The 26800-nt window shown below is 35.0% G+C and overlaps 1 protein-coding gene across 3 annotated transcripts in view; it reads left to right on the forward strand.

Moving 5' to 3' along the window:
* Positions 1 to 17396, forward strand: part of LOC135136737 (photoreceptor-specific nuclear receptor-like) — a 91870-nt gene extending 74474 nt beyond the window's left edge. For 2 of the 3 annotated variants that reach the window (XM_064066183.1, XM_064066184.1), the window contains exons 5-8: positions 7231 to 7358; positions 16261 to 16493; positions 16553 to 16784; positions 16833 to 17396. In XM_064066183.1, coding sequence (XP_063922253.1) covers positions 7231 to 7358; positions 16261 to 16493; positions 16553 to 16784; positions 16833 to 17071 — 832 coding nt within the window. In that variant the 3' untranslated portion in view covers positions 17072 to 17396. The remainder of the gene's footprint in view (positions 1 to 7230; positions 7359 to 16260; positions 16494 to 16552; positions 16785 to 16832) is intronic. The other variant, XM_064066186.1, reaches the window with a different exon arrangement.
* Positions 17397 to 26800: the final 9404 nt, after the last annotated feature.

The following is a 26800-nucleotide window of genomic DNA, read 5'->3' on the forward strand; positions in this document are numbered from 1 at the left end:
AAACCTACAGGGTCGCCCTTTTCTAATATCTAACACTTCCTCTCGACCCGGGGTTGTGCTAGATCTAGCTGCTCCGTGAAGGAACCATGCTTTATACTTGCTAGACCCTTGGTGAAGATGTCACCAATCATATCTTCCGAAGGGGCATGTTGTATAGTTAATGAGTTATTCTTCACCACTTCTCTGATGTAGTGATGTCTAAGGTCGATGTGCTTACTCCTCGCATGATAGACCGGATATTGAGCCAGTCTCAATGCGCCTTGGTTGTCACTGAATAGCACCATTTGTGACAACTGTGTGAACCCTAACTCCAGTAGGAACTTCTGGATGAAAGTGGCTTCCTTGGCTGCTTCTGTTAATGTCATATATTCAGCCTCTGTAGATGATAATGCCACAGTTTTTTGTTGTCTGGAGTCCCACGGAATGGGTCCCTCTGCTAACATGAATTCGTATCCAGTATACGATCGTCTGTCAATAGCACAATTTGGCCAGTCGGCATCTGCGTAGCCTCTTACAGGATCGGGACAGTTTGTATACACAAGACCATAGTTCAAAGTACCCCTCAGATATCGAAGCACTCGCTTCGCTGCTGTCCAATGGACCTTGCCATGACAGTCATTGAACTGTCCCAAGGAACTCACTGCGTGTGTGATGTCAGGTCTAGTCGTGATGACCAAATATGTCAAGCCACCTATCAATTCGCGATACGGGAAATTCTTCACTTCTTCAGCGGTCGTTGGTTTGACGAGCTTTGTCTGCGGCTCCATGGGAGTTGATATCGGGTTGCAATTCTCCATGCCGAAACGTTTGTGGAGGTCTAAGATGTAGCCTCTTTGGTGCATAGTTATCTTTGACTTCTCAACTTCAAACTCGACTCCCAAACAATAGCCAACATTACCGGGTTTCTTCACTTCGAAGTCCTTGCACAATTTTTCTCGAAATTGCTTGATTCTGTTAGAATCTCTTGACATTATCAGTATGTCATCGACATAAATAACAACCATCGTTGCATCTTCCCCTCGTCCAACACAATATACGCATGGATCGGCGTTGGTTCGAATCGCACCAAGTTTTCGCAATACCTTGTCTAACATCATATGCCAGCTTCTACCGGACTGGCGTAGGCCATACAGGGACTTTTGTAGGTGACAAATTTGCTTGCCATCCCTAAAGTCTTCCAACATTCTTGCGGCTTTCTCGCCGACTACACTTGATAGGCCTCGTTTCTGTATGATAGACTCAAGAATATTAGCTAGATTGGTTGGAGGTCTCATGAAGACCTTCTCCTCGAGGGTACCATTCAGGTAAGCATTCGCTACATCGAGCTGTTCAATCTTCATGTCGTGAATTGCTGCCAAGGATACGAGCAGACATATAGAACTCATTCTAGCTGCAGGAGCAAACATCTCATTAAAATGTACACCTGGCTTCTGGTTAAAACCTTGTGCCACTAATCTGGCTTTTCTTTTATCTAGCATACCATTAGATTTGTATTTATTTCTCAAAATTATGCGACTCCCGATGACCTCTTCTCCATTGCGGTACTGTACCATCCTCCAAGTATCATTTTTAACAATACTTTCTACTTCTTGGCAGATAGCTTCAAACCATTCGTTCGCATCGGCACCGTTCAACGCTTGATCTAATGGAATTTCGGAAAGAAAACCAAATACTGGTGCTTCGCTTGCCAACGTGGTTTCTTCGGTTCTGAGGTTGTATCGTTTTCGAGGTCTTCCCTTCAAGCCAATTCTTTCGATTCGCGGACGGCCTGGACCACGTCTAGTTGATGCCGCTTCTTCTTGATCGAAATGTTTATTCTCGGAACCCTCTTCTTCACTTGCTGCCCTCTGATCGCTATCTTGGATTTCTTGTCGATCGTCTTCGATCATAGGATCTATGGGAACGTCGATCGTGGAAGTTGGAGGTATGACGTCTCCTTCTTCCAGATCTTGAAGAACGAGATCTTCACAGTCATCATTCAACTTTAAATCTATTTTCTCTATAAATTTTACGTCTCGAGCTATGTATACTCTTCTCTCTTCTGGGAACCATACTCTAAATCCCTTGACTTCTTCTGAATATCCGACGAAAACGCCTTCCTTACATCTTGGTCGGAACTTATCTTGATTTGGTTTCTTCTGATGGCATAAAACACGACAACCAAAAGTCTTAAAATAGCTAACGTTGGGCTTCTTGCCCTTCCACAACTCAAAAGGAGTCAAGAGGTACGTGCTCGTAGAAGCTTTAATGAACTTTAGGAAATACAACGCAAAAATACAGAATACAAAAAAAACTACAGCTCATTACTTTTTTACAATTATTCATGTCTTCTTGTTTGTTGTCATGACAAACCTACAGGGTCGCCCTTTTCTAATATCTAACAATAAACTCAAACAAATTGGTTGTTACCTAGTGTTTTTGGCCACTGCACGAATTTTTGGATGCAGTACAGCTGTTTGTGAAAAATGTAAAAATTGAGAAAAAATAAAGTAGTTTTATTAAAATATGTATATATATATTTACATGAAGCCCCCTCTGTCGACAAACTTGCCCTCCCTGAATAAGTTTTCTAGCTACGGGGCTGTGATAAGAAATACCAAATGTGATAAAACTCTTCTGTGATTTGTATACGTAAAGAATTGACTTGATCTATCTTGGTAACTGGACTTACCTAGAAGTAATTTTCCCAAATCATAAAAAAAGTTTAAAAAAGTAGCTTAGATAGAATTCAATCTAATAAAAGACAGACTGCGACAGTAGTGATCAACAGCTACTCAGACTGTTTTTCGGTATTGTTTACATCACAAATCATTTACTGTTGCTTATAAAACTTTTTAAATGCTGGATATGCACCTACTCATTGAAGTACACTAAAAATTTTATTCTACAAAGGTTAAGTGCGTTTTTGATTGTCAACTTAGCGTCTATTATAGCTGTTACCCTAGCCCAAAAATATGACAACAGACAACAGACCATTACATTACAATTCTAGGTTATCGAACGAGAAATTGCGTAGCCAGCAACGAAATAAAATAATTTATATTTATTTGAGAATTATCCTTTAATTTAAAGCATGACATTTAAAGATGAACCAAATTACATCCAGTAAAAATTTCAACTCTGAATCTTTACTCAAATGTAAGTTAACATGGGGTATAAAATTTAACAAGGGAATCCCTGTGGCCATTTTTAAAAAAGATGCACTGCATTCGGGGCATGGCTATTTTCATGTTTTCTAGACGCTTCATGACCCCTAGGATACGAATAAATAGGTCCTCCGTTTCCGTTTGCCTGTCGTCGGTGTCTATTTTTATTAGACAGTTATTGTAATCATGATATATCGCTAATCAAAATTTATCCGTTTATCCTCTCTCAAAATTTTGCCGAACAAACTCTGTCCAAATTGCACCAAATATTATGACTCTATAGTTGTGATTTATTACACAAACTCACAGTAATTGGAATTACTTAAGTATACATGGCGATAAAGAAACTAATGAATGAGGTAAACTGTCCAATCAAACCAAAAATGGCTCACCCCATTTTTCCTAAAATTTGAAGATACAACATTATCAGTATTACACTGCACCTATTCAAATTGATATAAGTGTGCTTGCCAAAATGTCGATGACGTCGTCACAAAATTTTTCCATGGAAGAATGTACGGATAGTACGCTTCTTATACTGTACTGTAACAGTCCACACATATCTTTATTTTAACTTACCATAAAGAAATCAAACACGCAAAATAATTTTTCTTTTAATTTTTTTTTTGTTCGACTTTACGTCAAGTGCGAGGAAACTTCTGTCTAAATAACTTTCGACAATTTTTTACTTCCCAGGCGTAAGCGAAGGAAGTATTGTAATCGAGTCCATCGGCCGACTTACTACTTCATAGTGATCCCTAGAGTACGAAAAAGTGTTCTCCTGTTTCTGTCTGTCTGTCGTCTGTCCATCTGTGTCAATTTTTATTAGACAGATAATAATTTCCGAAACTACTGGACTGGAATTTTGATGGCTTCCCCACCAAAACTTAATGACGTGCTCTTAAATGGTTTTTGAATAACCGTTAGATTTTATAAAATAATACTTTTATATTTGTGGTTTATGAATCGGCATTGACTTCTTACCCTGCATAACAACCTTTTATAACCGACAGTAAACAGGACAGTTACGTAGCATATCTAGTGCCCGTGACGGGATGAAAAGCGGCTCATGATCCTTCGTTCTTCGTATGTACAATGTTCTGCCATTATCTATATTTTTTATGTATAGAGGTTATCACAAATAAAATTTCACAAAACCGAGTTGTATAACTTTTCGAAGAGTGATTTTTTGAACTGCCCTTTGGGGGAGAGGGAAGTTCTGTCGAATTAACCTTCGACCAATTTTTTTTATGTTAATACATTTGTTTTTGCAACTCGACGAGCATTATATTAAAGTTGCGGTTGGGTTCTAATTCTCGGAAAATTGTTTGTATTGTATTGAAGTTGGTGATGGAACATCTCTTTGGACATTCCTTGGATTTTGGTTGAAATTGAGGAACTGTTTTTTTCTTCATTAACCCGCAACTTAAAACTCTTTTTGAGTATTATAATTGTTATAATTTTGACCTGTCTGTGACACCGTAGGTCCCAAACGGATGAGCCAAGTTAAATGCGGTTTTTTTAATGGTTGCTGGTTTCATTTGGATGATTCTTAGCCATATTTGATGCTAACCACAGTAGCCATTTTTCAGTTTAAAGCTTTGGTCTGAATGTCTATTCGCCTGTGGCACCATAGCTCTGAACTAGAGGAACCAATTTCGATGAGGTTTTTTTGTTTGAATACTGGTTTAGTCGGGAAGTTTCTTACAAGGTTAGTAGTAGATGAATAACTTGGTTCGCAGTCTTGGAGGGTAAAAAAAGAAAAGCAATTACTGAATGTGTAGATTTCAAGTAAACTTCTCATAGATGATCTTTCTACCACGTCAAGTTCTTCCGCTAGTAATTCTTCGTTTAGGAATTAAGTGAATACACGTGTGTCGAGTGATTTTTAAAAATGAAGAAAATTACAACTCGTAATGAGATACAGTTCTTTTTTTTTTGGGGAAAGAAAACTTCGGAAAAAATCAATAAAAAGATCTTTCCTATATATCGTTATTATGAAGTGATTCGTCTTTGAGTTAATGAGTTCAAGCGCAGGAGAACATCCGTTAAAAATGCACCACGTTATGAAGATCCAAAAATTGCCGACGTACCAGAAATCATTGACAGAATTCATGATATGGTTTTGGTCGATAGACAAAGCTAGAACCATTTCAACCGAGAGAGTTCAGTTTATTAACCCCGGACACAAAAATAACGGCACTGATTTTGCACGAGTTATAACCGCTGCAATCCGGCTCGAAGGACCATGAATTGACCCAGTTTGGGTCGAATGCTGATAGATTGAATAAAACACCCAGTAACAATAAAAATACGTTTACTTTCTTCCGGGATACTTGTGGTTCGAGAGTTACAAGAAGAGTGTTAGAGACAGAATGAATTTTGGTGTCGGTATGCCGGGTTTGTGCGGGTGGAGCTTTAAAACCTTCTACCTGCAGGTCTGGGAATAACCCCTTTTTCGTTGTACAATTCCTCGATTGTACAGGTTATATTTCAAATATGTAATTGAGCTTCTGTAAACCGGGTCTTATTAGTCTGTTAATAATGGAAATATTACATTCTGAAAATGTATTGACAACATCATAAGAATAAGAGCCAAACGTAGCGATTATTTTCAATTCAAGTTTTCATACTTACGAAATCATATCCAATCGTTTTTCTTTTGCGTATAATAGTACACTTGAATTACATTCATTCTATCTGAATTCATTTAAAGTTACGGACATTTTTAAACTACATTTCTTTTTAATCACGATGCATATTTAGATTGGAGGTATAGGTCTTAGACTACTGAAGTATCAAATACGACTTGATATGGATGAAAGAAGTATGTTATTCAGTTGTTATCCAGGGTTTCTATAAATGATTATAGGGTCGCAGTAGGTCATGTAAACGTGCCGCCTCTCAGATTTGAACTATACTAAATACCCAAGAACGCATGACAAAGACGACACGCATCTGAATAACTGGTTGCCTAAATGCTTCATATCTTTTTAAAAAATAAAACTAATTCATTACAATAAAAAGAAACAAATTTATTGCGCTTAAACATCACAGTAAATGTTGAAAATGTTCACCATTTTGTTTAAGGCACATGCCCACTTTCTTCTTAATTTGTTCTGTAATCCATTCGTCAATGCCCACTGTTCATGTTGCAACAGGAACTCCTGACTGCTGAAAATTTTGTTAAAGATGTTTGCGGATTCTGAAGGTCTTCCACGAGACTTCTCTTTGTTGGCAAGTCGAACAAATCTGTTGATTACATCTCTAATGTGGGTCTCTAAGGATGTTTTTTGAATTATTAAATCACGATATTTGGCCAGATATTCTTGCTTACTCTTCGTTTACGAAGTCCCATTGCGATAACAAGACATAACAATGAAAGTGTTTTGTTCAACAGAATAAACCACTTTCGATTTTCGCTTCCTAGCACAAAAACAAAATTTTCGTGCGCAACGTTCAAGAGTTTTGAAAACGACTGTTTTGTTGTTTTGAGCTTAGATCAACGAGAATTACTGTAATTCACACTTTAAAAACGTTAAATAATAAAAACGATAACTTTAAATGACAAGTGAGAATTGTCATAATAGGGTATAATTTCAGCGAAGCGGGATTTTTAAAATTCATGGCCAACTACGCTCTTAGAATCATTTATAAAAGCCCCGTAGAAAGAATTTAATTTTTATTTTGCGTTTTGTTATGTGTCTAAGGACTTTTGGATACGTCTATGGCGACCCTGTTAAATGATAACTTATAAAAGCGTGTTTTCAAATAGTTTCCTAGTTTTTAATTATTTATACAAATTTGTCGCTAAATAAAAACGGACACGCTATTATGAACATTAATTGATTAAAGCTTTTGATGTCACGATGTTCAGTTATGAATGTGCGCAGTCTTCCATCATACGTTAAAGCTACAAAAAGTAGCAAGTTTCAGCTCGACTTACCTTGGAAAACAGATAATCTTTTGATCGGTGTATTGTGACACAGTAAATGCGAAATGCCGTATTATGATCTATTTTTAACAGGTGTTTATTTAAAGAGATTTTTTTTTTCAAAGGAAGTAAAATTAAAAAATTTTACAGGCCCCCGGTTCCCCTAACTATGGCTTTGACTTCAGCAAGATATTCACACAATCTTTTACCCTCTGTTCCACCACCGACTTTGCCCAACAGAGAACCAACTCCCACAAAAGAAAACAGTGATAATGACGGTAGGTACAATAGGTGATATGAATATGTAACTTCTGATCGCATTCGAGAACGTTAGATGAGTTTTCAAAATTTTAAAGTGTCGTTTCATGAACGATGCGTTATATTGAAATTATGAAACTCCTAAGATGTCTAATATTCGATTCCTCCAAACGAAAAACGTTATTTTAAATCAGGATCCACACGATATTTTTAAATTCTTAAAAAAAACACAATAAGATTATTTTCAATTCTTTGACCAGGACCTTCACTTAGAAATGATGGTACTTGTGTTAAAACTTAAAAGGTTAATTTTTAACATAAGTACTGTTACGAAATAAACCAATACGCCGCCCCGGTACGACGTCGAGAACATTATGGCCTGCACACCGATGATGACTCATCGTCAGTGACAGCGACCGAGCAGCGGATCGCTGCAGAAAAGCCTGGAAGCGTAAGTCGCGAACGGCAATCCACACAACAAAGACCTCCTCAACGGAATGTGCAGGAAACCTAAAAACAGCCAGCACTTTGGGGGATGTGGTGGCTGATGTGAATAAGGCCCCCAAAGAAGTAAAGATAGGAAGTTTCATCAGAGACAGTAATCCAACTATACCGGAGTAGATTAATGGAACTCCCGCAGCAATCACAATCGATACTGGCGCTGAGGTATCAATCATACGTCAATCATGGGCCAGACAGAAGTAGAAATCCACATTGGTCAGCTGAAGATAAGCTCTCGTGGCTGGCATCGAAGATGACTTCATTCTGGGAATGGATTTGATTAGCCACCATGGATTGATGGTCGATCCAGTGGAGAAAATCCTACGCCTTGGCAATGAAGAGTTTATCCTTAATCAATGCAGTATTGAATCCAAACCTGTAAGATTGATCGCGCGTCAGAATGTGAAAGTCAGAGGGAATGCAGAGACGATTATTCCAATTAGAGCAGAAATCGAACCCGGATTTGCCCTCGGCCTTATTCAACCACCGCACCAAGAAGAATCTCATGATTGCGAGTGCTTTAATCAATACCGAAAAAGACATACCTGTACGCGTCGCAAATGTTTTTCCCAAATCCAGGAACAAATCCAGAACAAGGACTTTGTGACAACACTGACGAAGAAAGGAAAAGCCACTTAGAAATTCCTGCCCTGGAGCTTGGTCATCTAACCGATCATCAACCGAATGTAGCAAGAGAGTTACTGATCCGTCAAGCTCCGCGAAGACTAGCTTTGGCAAAGCAAGAAGAGGCTGTACTAAAAATGCTGGATGACGGCGTTATACAGGAATCAAACAGTCCATGGTCTTCGCCTATAGTGCTAGTTACCAAAAAAGATGGGTCGACGAGATTCTGTGTAGATTATAGAACACTAAAGGATGTAACCAAGAAGGACAGTTACCCGCTTCCACGAATTGATGACACGCTCACAACACTGTCAGGCTTCGCCTGGTTTTCCACCTAAAAAGCGGCTACTGGCAAGTTGGTATTTACCCACAAGATAAGGAAAAGACCGCTTTTTCTGCAGGGAGTTGGCACTTGACCAACCTTGAAGAAGTATTTAGCCGAATGAAGGAGGCAAATTTGAAGTTGAATCCGAAGAAATGTCTCCTCTTCCAAAAAAAAGTAGAATTTCTGGGGCATACTGTTTCGGCAAACAGGAGCAAGGCTACATCGAGTCATCGAGTACTTCGGCAGCGTGTCGAGAACGGATTGCTTAAGCGAGCTTGGGAGAGTCCGGATGGAAAACATACCACCATGCAGTTGGTGGTTCAGGCCATTGAAACCAAGAAAGTACTTCAAGAAATAGAGAACGATGAAGAGATTCTACTGGGTCCGTCAGAACTAAGGAGGGAGCAGTGTTACGAAATGAACCCATACGCCGCCCCGATACGACGCCTATGGGTTCTCTAGAATGTGCGGAGATTTATGAGACGGCCGAGTGGCAGTCGCATAAAGACAAGTCTGGAGCCCGTTACCGGAAATCTCGATTGCAGCGTCCTGGAAAGTTTCGAAGCGGCGTTCGAAAAGCCTGGAAGCGGAAGTCGCGATGGATATTCGAGAAAGACCTCGACAGCAGAAGTATGGCTTTAAATAGAGGCCACCTTCTGGAACAATTATGATTCAGCCACTTGAGTCAAGAGAGTCCAGGGAAGTTGGCCAGGAATTATTTTGTTCATAATCGCTGTAATAAGTAGTTAATCGTGTAAATTCGAGTTACTAAGAAATAAATTGTTAAGTTTTACCCACGCCGATTTTATTCACCCGTTCAACGTAACAGTACGTTATTAATCAATAATCATAGTCCCAGACCTTCATTTTACCTCGACAACAATTTCTCCAGATCCACTTGAATCCGTTGATATTTCTTCACATAGTCTGACTTGCTGAACATTTTTCTTTACAAATATATCAAAATTGTTCGATAGAATGGGTCTGGGGTAAACTGGTAGAATTTTACCAAACGGAATCCATGAACAAAATTACTGTTGAAGAAGCAAATGATCGCTAATTTAAATACTACCAACGTGAAATAAATGAATTAGCAAAATTTGGTATTGACGTTTAGTTTTCTCTATTCTAATTCTATTTTATTTAAGATTTTTATACCAAGCGTTTTTAGTGGTGGATACGCTGTTTCAATAGCAATTTTTCTCCATTACTTCGGTTCAAGAAGTAAAAGGCATACCAGTTTGTCCCGAGATCGATCTATTGAACAATGCTGGATTACTTACTTGTAAAGAAAAATATTCCCAACACAAAATAATATCAAGAAATTACTAGATTCAAACGGTGGACATGCCGGAAATATTATAGAATATGGGTCTGGACAATCAATTAATAACGCACAATAATAAAATGTTCCTTGTTTCAATAAAAACTTAAGCACTAAAATTGTTTTATTATTGTGTTCCCAGTTCAAAACATCATTATCTTTTTATTTTGTTTAATCCGGTTATATCATTAGACGTTCTTTATAAAGCATTTATATTGTTACGATGAGCGGGCGAATAAATTCGGCGTCGGTCGAACTCAACGATTTATTTCTTACTCAAATTTACACGACTATTTCTGTACCTGACAGCTAAAAGTAAGTGAGTCCATTTTTATCGGCATTAAGATAATTGGTAATTTTGAACATTTGAATTTGTTTGCTTTAATGAGAACAAAAAAGTGACAATAAACATTCTTCTTTCAAAAATCTTAAAATTAAAACTAATTAAGCCCTATATATTTTACGTCACAAGTTGTCACATTTGGTTAATTATGTCTACGGGAGACAAAAATTTCTCTAGGGGAGCCTGAGCATCCCCTGGCCTCACCGTAGCTACGGCTCTGTCTAAATGTAAGAAAATAGAAAGTACCAAATCGCCCGATGGACTCCGTTACTATACTTTTTTAGTTTACGCTCGATAAGCAAAACAACTTGAAAGTGTTTATGTTTATACTTCGGAAAAATGTCACGTAGAAATTAATGATTTGAATGACTTTGTCGCTTCAAACCAGAGGATTAAAATTATTAAGTAAGCTACAATCGAGTTGATCGGAAACCCATCACCAAAGCCAAATTTGAAAATCTATTAACTCTGTTGAAATGGGTGCCCGAAGAGTATCGAGACTATTTTCGAAATTTACCCCACTCAGACCAGGCAAATGATTTGTTAGAGGAAAAAATTTAGTGTTTTTTTTTATTTTGCCCTTTTTTTTTAAGTTGTAACTTGTAACAGAAATGTAATTATAAATATGTTTTAATTTTGTATTACGATAATAAAAATAATATTGGACTTACGTTGTTTTGATTTTAAAACGTATCAGCTATGTATATGTTACAGCTAATATCCGAAATACGTTATTATGCATAATAACTAGATATTTTAGGAATTATGCGTAATAACTAAACTTGCCAGTTATTATGCATAACAACCGGAAACATTAGGAATTATGCGTAATAACTGAATTTTTCAGTTATTATGCACAATAACGGAAACGTTTAGATAATATTGATAATAACTAACAGAGGAACAGGAATTATGCATAATATAGTTGGATTCATGTATCTTTTTACACACGTGACCAAAAGCTAACGTCCGAACTAATAACTGTTACTTTGGAGTAATTAGTCAAAAAGATGACAATGTTCATAACGTCAACATGACACAAATGTGTAGGCTCAGGCAGGTCTTTTGGTTTCGGTGCTTTCCGATTGGGTTGTGATTTTATCGGACTGGGAAGGAGTCTTTCTTTTCTAGTTTTAATCTTCGAAACCGTTCGGCGAGTAACGCCTAGAGCATCTGCAACTCGCTAAAAATCTGAGCGAAATTATTAACCATGAACCTTCAAGTGGTTTTTACTTACTTACTTGTTCTGTACCATTTAATGAGATTAAAGGACCACCGTTTTTCTTCTCAAAAGCAAACAATAATGTTGGACACGATATCCTGGGCACGGGAACTCAAACGTTTGCCCTCCATGTTGTAAACCAAACACGAACAATAAATAAGATAACAAAACATAAAAAATAGGACAACGAAACAAGAATCTTAACAACCAACGAACTTTACGAAGAACTGAATAGAAAACTTGAATAGAACAACGAAAAACTGCGATTAACCACTCTGAGTAAAACCAAAAATGACAGTGACGTTTGATGAAAAATCGATGAATTATTAACAGTCACTAGATTGACTACATCAGTGCCTGTCGCACTATGTGGACGCATTTATTACGTATTTTATCTTTTTCTAATTCAAGGAACTTTGTGGAAGAGAATATCTGACGTAGAGCGTAATTTGGCCTAATTTCAGTAGACATACTATTTGTCTGGCTCTTCGTTTTTGTAATCCTTAAAACAAAGATTCTTATGGTAGGTGCTGTCTGAGCTTGTATGATACTTCGGTCACGTGTGTCAAAAGATACATGAATTCAACTATACCTGAAACATTAGTCATTAAGTATAGGTATTGCCTAATAAGCCAGGGTCGATAATTTTTGAGAACAAACAAATTTAGAACAGGATGATACCCATTGGAAAAGGAAGAAAATATAACAAAAATAAAAGGAAAAATAATTTACGGGCGATCTGAGGTTGGGAAGTGGAAGAGGGTGAGCTTTTAAGGGTAGAAAACGGTTTATAACGATTTCCGGCAAAACTACAAGTCCTATCGAAAAAAGTTAAATGGCAAAGTTCTAGGTAATAAAGGGATCTACAAATTTGTATTTAGACTTTTTTTAAATAACCTCAAAATTTATGTGAAAAATGCAAATAACCGAGTTTTTGGTTTTTTATTTTTATCTCCCACAAAAAAGTTTTTTTTCACGAAATTTGGTGAAAACTTATCTATTTATGTCCCAAAATCACTGTAATTTTTTTGATTCAAAATATTTATTTTTCTCCCTTATTTTGATTTAATATCGAAAAACCACCCTAATTTTCAATCGAAAATTCTCACGTCAAAATGTTTGCTTTTTTAAAAAAATCGGTGTGCTTTTTGTTCGTCAAAATCTCTACTTTCTGATGGTGTAAAAAAAAGTATACAATACTCTGGCAAATTTTCACAGGAAATCCAAAAAAACGAAAAACTCGAATTCGATTTTTTTTTTCATGTAAAATTTTTAGCTATTTATTAAAATTTACACTTTAATTACTCTAAAAAAATAAGATTCCATGTTACACTGATAAACTCAAAAATTTAAAATCCATTAAACCAACGCCTTCTCTTGGTGGGAGATTTGTCAATATGAAAGATAATTTAATTGATTCAGTGTTATATTGTCATTTTTACATTTATAAATATATTTGATTAATTGTAATCCATGTTTTTGCGATATCTTCTTTGTTTGCATGTTTTTTATAAAAAATATAGGCCAAATTTGACAAATTTTTGTCGTCTGACTAGCAGACCCAGTGAATATTTTAGTAGTTAAACAAAAAATTAAATCAAAATAAATAAATAAATTATAATTAAATTAAATTATAAATTATACATAAAAATTTATAGGTAAGTTTTCACCAAATTTCGTGAAAAAAAAATTTTTTTGTGGGAGATAAAAATAAAAAACCAAAAACTCGGTTATTTGCATTTTTCGCATAAATTTTGAGGGAAGAAAGTGTAAATACAAAAATTGTAGATCTTTTTATTACCTACAACTTTGCCATTTAACTTTTTGCGATAGCACTTGTAATTTTGCCGGAAATTGTGATAAACCGTTTTCTACCCTTAAAAGCTCACCCCGTAGATTATTTTTCCCTTTATTTTTGTTATATTTTCTTCCTTTTGCAGTGGGTATCATCCTGTTCTAATTTTTTTTTCACTTTTTACCATTTTCAAAGGCTTAGAACATGTCCAGCTGATTTAAAAAAAAACGGGACAAGATGAGCAATTCAGGTTCTTATAGATCGAAAAGCAATGGGAATATGACTTTTATAAAACTGTAATTTGTCCTTTTTTTTAAATCAACTGTACATGTGATATGTAGGGGAAAGCGAGGCAGGGTGGGTAGCTTTTTGGAAAATATTATGCATAATTCCTGTTTCTCTGTTAGTTATTATCAATATTAGGTACCTAAACGTTTCCGTTATTATGCATAATAACTGAAAATTTCAGTTATTACGCATAATTCCTAATGTTTCCGGTTATTATGCATAATAACTGATAAGTTTAGTTATTACGCATAATTCCTAAAATGTCTAGTTATTATGCATAATAACGGATTTCGGATATTAGCTGTAACATATATAAAACTTTTAGTGTATAATAGAATTAAGTCCAGTATAAATTATCTAAAACCATTTATTAAATGTCATAATGCAAATTAAAAAAAGAATGAATAAATAAAAACAAAAACAAAAGAATATTAAAAATTTAAAATCATTTTATCTCACTTTATTTGTAAAAAAAATCTCTTTAATAGTTTGTTTTTGAGAAACTATGATTTTGGACTCACTTAGATACTTTTTGCTCTCAGGTACTTCTATTAGGTACAGCGATTATGTACAAAATAACTCCGCCGTAGCTTGTCTGGACCCAACTAACTGAATAATGATCCGTTCCCGAAGGCGGCCTCTATTTAAACCCATACTTCGGCGATCGAGGTCTTTCTTGAATTGGGTATTCGCGACTTCCGCTTCCAGGCTTTTCGAACGTCGCTACGCCGCGTCACCAACGATGCGTCACCCGTCATTGCCGTCCGGCCTAGAAAGTTCTCGACGATCCATAGGCGTCGTACCGGGGTGGAGTATGGGTTTATTTCGTAACAATATGTAGTTGCCTCTGGAATGTTATCCGTATTATCACTATCACTGTCAAGCGATGACAAATTTGTACTGATCTACTCATATCTATGCCGCCACACATTTTATTGACGACAAATCTATGTTATTCTTTGATTGATATCTTCTCTGTCACAGTATTTAATTTTTCTCGCCTAATAATATTTTTAGCTTTCATTTGTGAATTCAGATTTCCCATAATCAGCCATTGTCTTATTGTTTACGAATATACTAACACTTTGCTTCATATACTTATAATAATAAACAGGGAAATAATAAAGCTATAAGGTCAAAGCAAATTTGCGAAAGTCTCTGCAAAATAATATCTTTAATCTTTTCAGAAACAGCGTCCTTAAAAATAAATACCTACCCTAAAAAGTGTGTTAATCTCTATTAAAAATGTATGTCTAGTACACATACCACGATGATCACATTTCAGGTTTTAATAGCTCTCCTGTTTCCCTCTGTCTGTCCGTCTGTTTGACGTCCCGATTTTTATTAGCCAGATAATCTCCGAAAGTACTGAGGCGATTGTTGTCAAATTTTGTATTTATATTAGGAATATCATGTAGATGGTAAAACGCTGACCAAAATTTGTCTAATCATCTTCACCAATAATGTGATGACGTCACTTCAAAATTATACGTAGTAAATAAGTTTTAAATTGTACAAAATAATATAGTCCTACACATGTAGTTTATGACGCCGTATTCATTTTTCCCGGAAACGTCCAGATTTTTGGAAAAAAAAACAAAATTATAAAACAACATTTGCAATTTAATTTTGGATCCGCAAAACGGAATGCTTTGAAATCTTACAGATGTTTTAAAGCCTATTAAATTTTTAATCAAAATATATTTGCTTATCCCCTCCAAGAAATTGATGACGTCAGCTCAAAATTTTGCCGAATACATCCTTTCTAAAATTTTCAAAATATGATCAGTCTATAGGTACTTGTAATTTATCATTGCATTCATATGTTTTAGATTTGATGATACAGGGTGATTCAAAAAAATTAATTTATATTAAAGGTACTATTTACACAGTTCTGAAATAGAATAGGATTATCCACGGCTTAACTGGAAATATTCGTTTCATTCACGACTTGCGTTTTTGAAATTTCCGGTGTTGCGAAGATATTAGACTATGTACGCCTAAAAATCTTAATTATACATTAAATGTTATTTATACAAACTGCAGAATACAATATATATCTGCCGAGTTTCGTAACAGATTTAAAAACGTAATTTACGTAGCAGGATTAACGTTAGTGACGTAACGTTACTAATTATTCTTTAGGGACATCAGTCCACTAGAAGAGACGGAGGGAGAGAGCGAGATACCACTTTGATTTGAAATCATTTTACTTTCAACACGCCTTCAAAATAGCAAGGGTAGAAATCCATTTAACTACCAGGAAACCCTAAATTAATATATTCAATTTAAATAAATTTAGCTTAGGATTTTAAATGACGTTACGCGTAAAAGAAAATATGAATTCACGAAATCCACCTATATATTTAAACTGCGTTTGTTAAAGAAATCAATAGATAATTAGATATTTTTTTAGATAACGTTACCTAATCACGAGATGTTTTGAAATCGTTATAAAGCTTGTAAACAGTCGCTTGTTACCTACTACCTTTTGTTCTAGAGGAAAGCATAGATGTCACTAACGAGGAAGAAGATACTCCTAGTTCAGGCTGCGGTGTCTCATCTAGCAGTGGTCCGTTACGACCTGAACCTCAACCCGCTACTGGATTAACAACAAGCCTATATTCTTCATCGCACGAAACCATTTATGAAACGTCAGCGAGACTACTATTCATGGCAGTAAAATGGGCCAAAAACTTACCCAGTTTTGCCAGTCTACCATTTAGAGACCAGGTTGGTAATTAATTTATTGTATCTACTACATCCCTGTTGTTCATCATTTATAACTTTAGGTGATACTGTTGGAGGAAGCATGGAGTGAACTATTCCTTCTCAATGCTATTCAGTGGTGCATGCCCTTAGACGTATCTGCCAGTCCTTTATTTAATATCAACGAACACGTAAAAAATGGACACTCGGCTACCGATGTCAGGATTTTAGCTGATACTCTTATGCGTTTTAAAGCTATTCACGTAGACCCCGCTGAATTTGCTTGCTTGAAAGCAATCGTACTTTTTCGCTCAGGTAAGTTTTTTTTTAACAAAATTAAATCTAAAAGTTTGTATTTTTTAGAAACAAGAGGTTTAAAGGATCCAAGTCAAATCGAAAATTTACAAGATCAAGCGCAAGTGATGTTATGGCAGCACTGTAGAACTCAACTTCCTGGTCAAGTGGCTAGATTTGGAAGATTACTTTTAATGTTACCATTATTGCGAGTAGTTCCCGCGGCTAGAGTAGAAGCAGTATTTTTTCAAAAAACTATAGGAAATACTCCGATGGAAAAAGTTTTGTGCGATATGTATAAAAATTAATGTAATTATTTACGTAAATTTTCATATAGTTCTTGTCACTATCAACGAATCGGTTTAAATAATATCGCTTTGCACCGTTTACACGTTAAGTGGAAATAATTAACGTTTGTTGTTAAGACTCCAAGCGTGGCATTAAATTGATCTAAGTACTACAAGCGGTGCAATTGGCTCGTAAACGAATAATGTACACTCTAATTTAAATAAAACTGTAAATATTGTGTAGCTAAAAGCTCATTTTGGCACTAAATTAAAATATATTAAACCAAGAAAATTTCATTGTTGTCACAAAAACACTTATGAATGTTACGAAAGTATTAACAGATTCTTGCAATTAAACTCTGTATATTTTTCATTATTTTAAACTAGATTATTTTCACACCCTAAGTTAAATTTATCACTGTAGTATTTTTCTAAAAAATGCTGCAGACAACTCAATTGTGACTAATAATAATTATTTACAAAAACTGTTATGGAAATAAATATTCTTGATATTTTATCGTAAAATTTCATTGTTACAATTATCTAAATGTAAAGAAGTCAACAACAATCTTTTTGTCATTAAATACCGGGCTTTCCGACTGTCACATACTTGTTTTCAAATTAAGAAATAACGAATACAAATGTAGACCGAATTATGAAAACCATTAGATGCTCATGCGTTCATGATTGTCGTTCAACCTGGACAACAAAGAAAGACTAAAAGTTGACATAATTATATTCATCTAGTTCTGTAATTGTTATTTAAAATTTATATTTAATATAAAAATAAATAGAATGTGCTAAATTCCAAATAAACCCTCATACTGATATTATTGTATGTGTAATTGATCAATCCTAGACTTCTGATTGTTTCGCAAAAGGTAATAATTTAACTCCGAATATAGTTGGACTAAAATGTAAATTAGAATTGTACGTAACCCCATAACACAGCGTAAAATCTACACATTTCCACGAAAACTGGTTGAAGGTTATTTCGACAGAACTTCCCTCGCCCCTGAAATACAATAAAACATCGAGTTTTTTCGAAAAATTACAAATTTTGACTTTTGCGAATTTTATTTTTGTTTAGGAACCCCTATGAGTTAAAATAATAACGTGTTTATGATATAAGTGTTAAAAGTGAAATTTTATTTGTGAGTATGGAACAAAACAAAATCACTTTTAACATGAATATCGTACAATATTTTTTATAAGTACAAACAAAACAATAAAAACGCTTAATCCTAATTATCACTCCCTATTAATGTTTACAAAGGAAATGAACCTTCGATTTGCTTCCGACGAAGTAGAGGCAGCAGTACCTACGAAATCGTTACACCCGTTTTTTTTTATGAACAATTTTATTTTTAACACCAGTGTTAAAAATAAATTACATTTAACACCAGTGGCATGAAGTGATAATTTTAACGTTTCAAACGTCAAAAAACCTACTTTTAAATTTTGTGATGACGTCATCGACATTTTTTATCAATTTGGATAGGTGCAATGTAATAATAATAACATCATTTGATTCACAAATTTTCGAGAAGATGGAGTCAGCCGTTTCTGATTTAATAAAATGAACTGACTCATTTCGTAGTTTATCTGGAGCCACCCTGTATAAGCAATTTAAAAAAATATGAATGTAATGGCAAATCACAAGTACAAAACAAACACATTTTTGATAGGCAATATTCTGAGATGACGTCTGTGATGACGTCCTCAACTTTTTGGAGGGGATAAACAAATATATTTTTACGATAACTTTAAAATATCTGAAATATTTCAAAGCATTCGGTTTTGCAGTTTCTAATTTGATTAATAAAATGAATTAACTTAATTAATTTTTTTGAGTCATCCGTATAATATGTAGTAACTGTAAAAAAAATATGAATAAAATGGTACAACACAAGTAAGGACCCATCATATTCTGCATATTTTAGATAGGATTTATTTGCCAAAATTTTGAAATGACACCATTAGTTTTTAGGGGAATCGTAAACGCATAAATTTTGATTAACGATTTACCATATTTCCAATAACCTCAAAACGTTTGCGAGATTTCAGGACATTCGGTTTTGGAAATTCAAAGTTAAATTGCAAATTTAATGTTTTTACAACAATCTGTATGTCTAGGGGAAACACTCAAAACGGATTCATAAACTACAAGTGGAGGAGTATGTTATTTTATAAAATTTAAATAACATTTCCTTAATAATAATGAAAAAATTTTTGACACTGATTTTAACAATAGTGTTTACAAATTTATCAGGTATAAATTCAAAAATAGCTCTGTAAAACCCCAGTCTCTCTTCTGCCTGAAGACGGTATTGTGTACCGAAACACGTGCAGCAGTGACTACGAATATATTATTTAAATTCTGAAAGTTTTTTCATTATTATTAAGATTAATATGGAGTTTAAACACGTATCAGCCTCATCAATACAAACATAACATTTCCTATTGTAAACGTTGGAGATGATGTCATATCATCGTTGGTGGGGATGATCAGACAAGCTTTAACAAAATTTGACAACATTTGGTCTGGTAGAAGATTGTCTGCCTAATAAAAATCGACACAGACACGGACAAAAGCAGTCGGAAGACAACAGACGGAAACGAGAGCTACACTAGATTACAATACTTCTTTAGCTTAAGCTCGGGAAGCAAAAAGTTCTCAGAATTCATCCCAACTCACCGACAATGAAAAGTCTGAGCTGTCTACGAATCTTGAATCTACAAACGCCTGAATGTGGAAAATATACAGAATATACCTAATCGTATACTAAAGTAACCTATAAGATACACTAACCGCAACCGGCAAAAAAAAACGGTTACCTTGAAATATTTGGCGTAACCAATTTAAAAATTATTAATTTAACTAGTGTTTATTATTTTATTAAAGAACCATTCACTGTTGACACTGGATATAGTAGCTTTTGACGTTGCTGGCCGGCCACGAATACGCCTCTGGAATCAATGCCACAGATGTTCAATAGGATTAAGATCGGGACTGCAGGCTGGTAAATCACTTATTCGAGAATTAATCTCATTCAAGAATTTAAGGTTACTATGTTTAATGCTCCAATTGTAATTGTAACAATATCCAAGATAGTGATGAAAATGTATTTTGGGTTGCGTTTCAAAGTTATTCAGCTTCTTTATTCCTTGTGGACCAACCTGAATTTACAATAACAACCACTTTATATTTTTGATTAAGGAAATATCGTATTTGCACTGGTTTTGTTACTTTCTTAAATTAAATTTAATTCTGTATTTAGGTCTAGCTAGAACCATTGTTCTTTAATAAAATAACAATCACTACCTAGTTAAATTAATAATTTTTTAAAGTGGTTTTGCGAAACATCTCTTAAACGCTGGATTTTTTTTGCCGGTCAGTGTGCATAAAAGTGATTTTTTTGTATACTGACCGGCAAAAAAATTCAGCTACCCTAAGTTATTTCGCAAAACTATTTTTAAAGAAGAAAAGTAATGGGGAGAATATTGATCCACCACTGCAAGGTCAGTTGTGTATAATTGGTTGCATATATGTATTTATTTGAAGAAATTTATACAGTAGCGTAAACTGCAAATACAGCTTAGAGTGCGATGATATGCTTGTACCGCTAGTGGCCACTGGATGTCGCCTGAATTTTAGTCATCCATCGCCAACTTAATCTACTTCCGCTCCGCACGGCCTTCACAAATCGATTCTGCTAACCTAAAAAATTAGGAGCTTAGGTACATGGAGGAATTCTCAGTTTAGGTACCTATATTGTCTTTTTCCTGAATGTATTTTACACTATCCGTTTAACATTCTTTGAGATTATGTGAATCATCACATCGTAGACAAGAAATATGTTATTCTTGCAAATTCTCAATGCACTACAATTATAACAAAAATACTGTGGCGAGTGGTGACCGAATTTGAATCAAAAGTTCCCGCTGAAAAAAATGAACAGCGGCGCGAAATCACATTTGAATAACTTGAATTTGAAAACAAAATTCAATCAAAGAAATCGTTAAACATAGGCACCCATGTGCACGTTAGCGCTTTTTGGGTAGCTGGCCGTTCTGCTAGGGAATTTTAGTTAGAGGGTTGATTGGTGGAAAAGATAGCCGCTTTGTAGAGGGAGGTGAAATGCGTCATTCTTGCATTGTTGTTGTGAGTTTGGTAGTTAATAAAAGGGAGGAAGTCTTTGTTTAACGACAATTAATCGTAACAACGACGATGTCACAGTTTCCCCAACACGTGTAGCTAATTCTTGCGGCTTTCGAAGCGGAAGTGAATTTTGACAGACGCTAACACGTATAAATTTGATTCATTGTTTGTAAATTCACAGTTCAGGTTAGGAGTTTAATCGTCAACTAGTTCTAACACAATTTAACAGACATTAGATTTATTTAGATAGATCACATCATCGAGACGCATTTTCCTCGTAACATGAATAATTACATCACTTTTTTCTCGTTGAAGATGGCGAACAAACAAGACGCTCCAACTAAAGCTCCGTGTTTAAAATGTAAATTTCTAACAGACAGTGGCTTAACATGTATAAATTGTGGCTCTATGTGTCATCCCAGCTGTTCCCAATATCTACGACATTTCGAGGTACTTGGTGCAACAACAATGAAGTGCTGCAAAAAAGTGAGTGTAACACTCCAAATTTCGTCTTAATCCCGGATAATTCGGATCTATCTCAATATGGATCACTAACAGAAATCATCAGAGATGTAGTTACTGCAGCAGTAGCTCCGCTTGTTGATGAAATTTCTCATTTACGAGAGGAAATCCTTGGATTGAAACGATCAATCAGTAATAATCAGCGAGATACGCTAAGTGTACAAAACCTACAACTACAAAAAGCACCAAGCAACTGAAAGAGAAAGTGCATGATAAGAATAATATCAATAATCAAAAATCACAAAAAATATCCTGGACTAATGAACCCATCTTGACCTCTCTGGAAAAAGACCAACTAAATCTAATGAATACAATCATAGATCTTTACAGAAAAGCGACCACAGGAATAAATAAGGATGTAAACACTACTACCCCTACTACACCAAATAATGATATCGATTTTGTCGAAGTACGCTATAAACACAAAAAGAAAAGTCGCCCTCTTGTTATTGGAAACAATAATACCAGTACTACCTCGACGCTGAAAGCTGCAGAAAAGAAAATGCTTTTGTTTGCCACCCGTTTTGACCTTGACACTACCGATGAGGACATAAAGAAGCACATTGGGACAGTTTGCAACTCGAAAGTGGAAAAGCTCTCCCTCAAAAACAAAGATAGAATAGCATCTTTCAAAATTACGATCCCACTTCAGGACAAAGACAAAATATTGGAAGAAAATTTTTGGCCTAATGGAATAGTACTAAATCGCTATTATTTTCCAAGAGAACAGACAAACGATCTTTCCCAATACAAAAGAGAAAAGACAAATATGACAACTTTTTTAGGACAACGGCAAAAAGTCCAAAACTGAAACGCAACCACATCCGACCCACCACAGGTAATTATAAAATCAGAATCTTGTTTTTTAATGTCCAGTCTTTAAGAAACAAAATTGGTGAAATAGAAGCATTCCTTGAGGAGCATAAACTTTCCCCTTCCATCCTATGTCTCACTTGAGCACTGGTTGACGAGTGCCGAGTGTGACACTGTGACAATTGATGAGCATGTAATAAAATCTTGCTTCTCAAGAGATAATGACGGATATGGGGGATCGATTATATTTGCCCAACAACAATTTGAAGCGGATGGTTTACCCAAATTAACAGCGCTCTCCTTCAGCAGAATTTGTGAAATATCTGCTATTCTAATACCTTCCATGAATTTAACAGTTGTCTCATTATATCGACCTCCATCTAGTGCCTTTGACGAATTCATAGCTATTGTAAATAGACTGCTCACCTGTCTGGATGTTACAAAAAATATTATCATAGGTGGCGATTTCAATATTGTATTTAATGCTAACAACACAAGGAAAAATAATCTGTTAGATTTATTTCTAGGATATGGTTTAAAGCCGTTAGTTAATTTTAATACTAGGGGGAATAATCGTCTAGACAATGTGTTCACGAATATACAAACTCATTCTGTTCATGTTCAACCCATAAACTTAGGCCTCTCGGACCATTTGGGAATATGGTTTGAAACAAATATTCCAGTCAATCAATTCAATGAGAATTCTTCAATCATTAGACCAATCACTGAAATTGGGAAATTTTGTTTGTATAAACATCTTGAAGGGGTTGATTGGAATCCTATCACCTGTAACTGCGCACATGACATAAACAAAGCTTTTGAAGATTTTCTCAATGTTTTGCAGCACAATGTTTGGATTTCGTTCCCAGAAAAAGTAATTAAACCATCTTATTGTAAACGCATTCATTGGTAATCTTACCATCTAAAAACTATGAAAAATAATTTATCCAAGTTGATCTTTATCTTCTAACAAATCGCCTTGATATCAAAAAAGCTAGAAACTCATATTGCAAAATGTATCGAGAAGCAATTAAAAACGCAAAAATCAGTGCTAACGATACATATATAAATCAATCTCATAATAAAATGCGAGCAATGTGGTCCATGATTAATTCTAAACGAAGTGTTAAGAAAAGGAATAAAATATGCGGTTGTAATAAAAGTGCTCATGATTTTAATGTATTTTCAGTTTAGCGAAGTGTCTTGCGCTGAAGTTCGTGATGTTGTAAAAAAATCAAGAAATAGTAAAACCAAAGATATCTATGGTCTTAGCGTTGAAATAGTCAAAACCGTTCTGGATGTCATAATATCTCGCCTTAAGAAATGAATTAATTCAAGTATTAAAACACTTACTTTCCCCGACTGTTTGAAAATTGCAAATGTCCTACCAATTTTTAAAAAGGGGGAACCCAGTGAGATCAGCAATTACCGACCGATATCGCTATTGCCCATTTCATCGAAAGTTCTGGAGAGAATTTTGATGGGTCAATTATATAATTATTTTGTGGAAAAGAATGTGTATTGTGACAATCAATTCGGTTTCAGGCCCAGATTAAACACCTCCAAAGCCATTACTGATACTGTTGATGAAATCACGAATTGCTTTGACATTTTGTATTTTCACTACAATTTCTTTTCTAGATCTTACCAAGGCCTTCGATTGTGTTTCCCATTCGATTCTGATTCGTAAACTTTATTTCTATAATTTACATCCCACTAGTTGTCGTTTATTTTTATCCTATCTCTGCAATAGAGTCCAAAAAGTCACGGTTGATGGAACATCTTCTAACTATCTCTCTATGGAATATGGCGTACCTCAGGTATCTATTTTAGGTTCTCTTTTATTTTTAGTCTACCGCAGTGACCTACCATCCGATATAGAAGACTCAAAAGTTATTCTATACGCTGATGACACCACCATACTCAACAGCAGTAGCAGTCTAAATGACTGCATTGATAAAAGTTTGGAAGCACAATCTAAGGCAAAACTATGGTTTGATACCAACAGTTTAGGTACGAATGCCGACAAATCGGTGTACATGTTCCTCAGTCTTAAAACCAGCGCAACATTAAATTTAGGTCAAGCCAATAATGCACTTTTTCTTGGCATTACCATCGATGACCAGCTTCTCTGGAATGCCCATGGAGATACATTAGCTAAGAAACTAAATAAGAACGCATACCTTTTGAGACAACTAAGTAATAATGTATCACAAAAAACATTAATAGTTGCCTATTTTGCATTTTTTCACTCTTCAATTGAGTATGGTAACTTAGTTTGGGGACATTCTACTTGTCGACACAGGATATTTCATCTTCAAAGGCGTGCTGTTCGGATTATAGTTGGACTTCAGTACCGTGATGATTGCAGATCTGCATTTGTTGAACTTAAAATTTTAACTGTGCCTTCAATTTTCATCCTACATTGTTTATTATATCTCAAAGACAATATTGGCAATTATTCTAAGTTCACAGACATTCATTTATACAACACCGGAAACAAAGAAAATTTAGTTCCCAATTCAAATCGTTTGAAGAGGGTACAAACAGACACAAGATACTTAGCTGTGAAACTTTTTAATGTGTTACCCGAAGAATTTCGTAGTAAGCCTATTAATATATTAAAAAAAAACTCAAAACTTTTCTTGTTATGAATTGTTTTTATAGTTTTGAGGATTATCTTCGATGTAGAAATTTTAATAGTTTATTGGTTTAATTTATTATTTGACTTGTGTAAAACTGCATTTGTAAGTATTTAACACCAATAAAGTATTGATTGATTGAAGTTTTCCGCGCAACACCTAGACGCATTTTGTGTTTATTTATCATGTGTTTTGTTTGGGATAAACAGTCCACGATATAAACCCTCAAAAGAAATTGTTTTAAATAACCAATCACGTGGATCCTGGCTAATGTAACATCACATAAATTCTTTGTTTGAATCGTTGATACAGTGTGGCATAATTGAACATAATGTAAACTCTTTGGTTGAATCGTAGATAAAGTGTGACAAATATTAAACTCACGTAAATTTGTTAGCTTTGCAATTTTTCACCTCCTGCAATTTTAACCTCACACCAGATCGTTTGTTGTTTTTATAAATCTTTGCTAGTGTTTTTTTGTGTAAATATTTTGTTGATGAATATTTCCATCATATAAATTATATACCTGATGTCCAATCTAAATCTCAAATAAAAATTCTTTGCTATCTAAAATTTCACAAGATTGTACGGCGAATTTAAATGTTGTGTGCTCTTTTTTTGAAACTTTGACACTTATTCAGTTGTAGTTCAATATCAGAGTCATAGAAATTGAACATTTGAACGGAATTGAGGTTAGATAACACAATAACGCGGAGTGCGCGGTTCTTTTACGAGCTGTCAGATTTAGAATAGGAGGAATAGGCACTCTTGGGGCACCTGAATGCATCCCGCCATTTTTCAAAAACACAACGTAGAGTTCCATCACGGCCAAGACCAAATTTTGAATGTTTCGCGGGTCTTTCAAATTTTTTTCAAGTGCCAATTTGAGGCGGGAAATTTGGATTATCACAATACATATCTTTATTTTTACTCACAAGGGTTATCATAAAAAATAAAATTCGCAAAATCAATCTTATAATTTTTTGAAAAAGCTGGATTTATTCTGCTGTACTCCAGCGCTGCGAGGGAAGTACAACCTTCCACCAATTTCTTACTGTAAATCTTAACCGTCAATACGTCATTGCTTCTTAACTCAATTTCCTTCTATTTACCACTCTTGTAATTCTTTATAAAATTCGAGCGTTGCTTCCTGCTACTATCCAGTCCGAAAGGCTGAAAGTTGTTAGCCCCTGTAATGCTTGCGGTGGCTTCTGCTGAAGAACATGAAAATGAGTACGAATGTGATACCGGTTACAGTTCTAAAATTGGTTTATTTATATTTCTTTACAAAATGTTATTATTTCTGTGCAGTGATTACATGCTTATAACAATAAAACAAAAGAAAATTGTTAACATTCAACGAATTTTCGAATGACGAGTATCGATGTATAAATAATTCGTTTTGATGAAATGGTGACACTCAGGGTCCTGAAAAAAGGACGGCGTGCCACCCCGTACTGAACAGAAGATTCCGAAAATGCCAGGCTGCAAAGCGCCCTATTTCGCTTGAGGAAACAAAATTTTTGGAAGCGCTAAAAAAGATTTGCAAAAAGCATTTGCGGTTGACTACGTGATATATGGAATTTAATGCTCACATAAAAAAGCACCTAC

This window comes from Zophobas morio, unplaced genomic scaffold, assembly GCF_036711695.1.
Source record: "Zophobas morio isolate AGI-343-1 ecotype UQ-CSIRO unplaced genomic scaffold, CSIRO_AGI_Zmor_V1 ptg000026l, whole genome shotgun sequence".
Lineage (NCBI taxonomy): Eukaryota > Metazoa > Arthropoda > Insecta > Coleoptera > Tenebrionidae > Zophobas > Zophobas morio.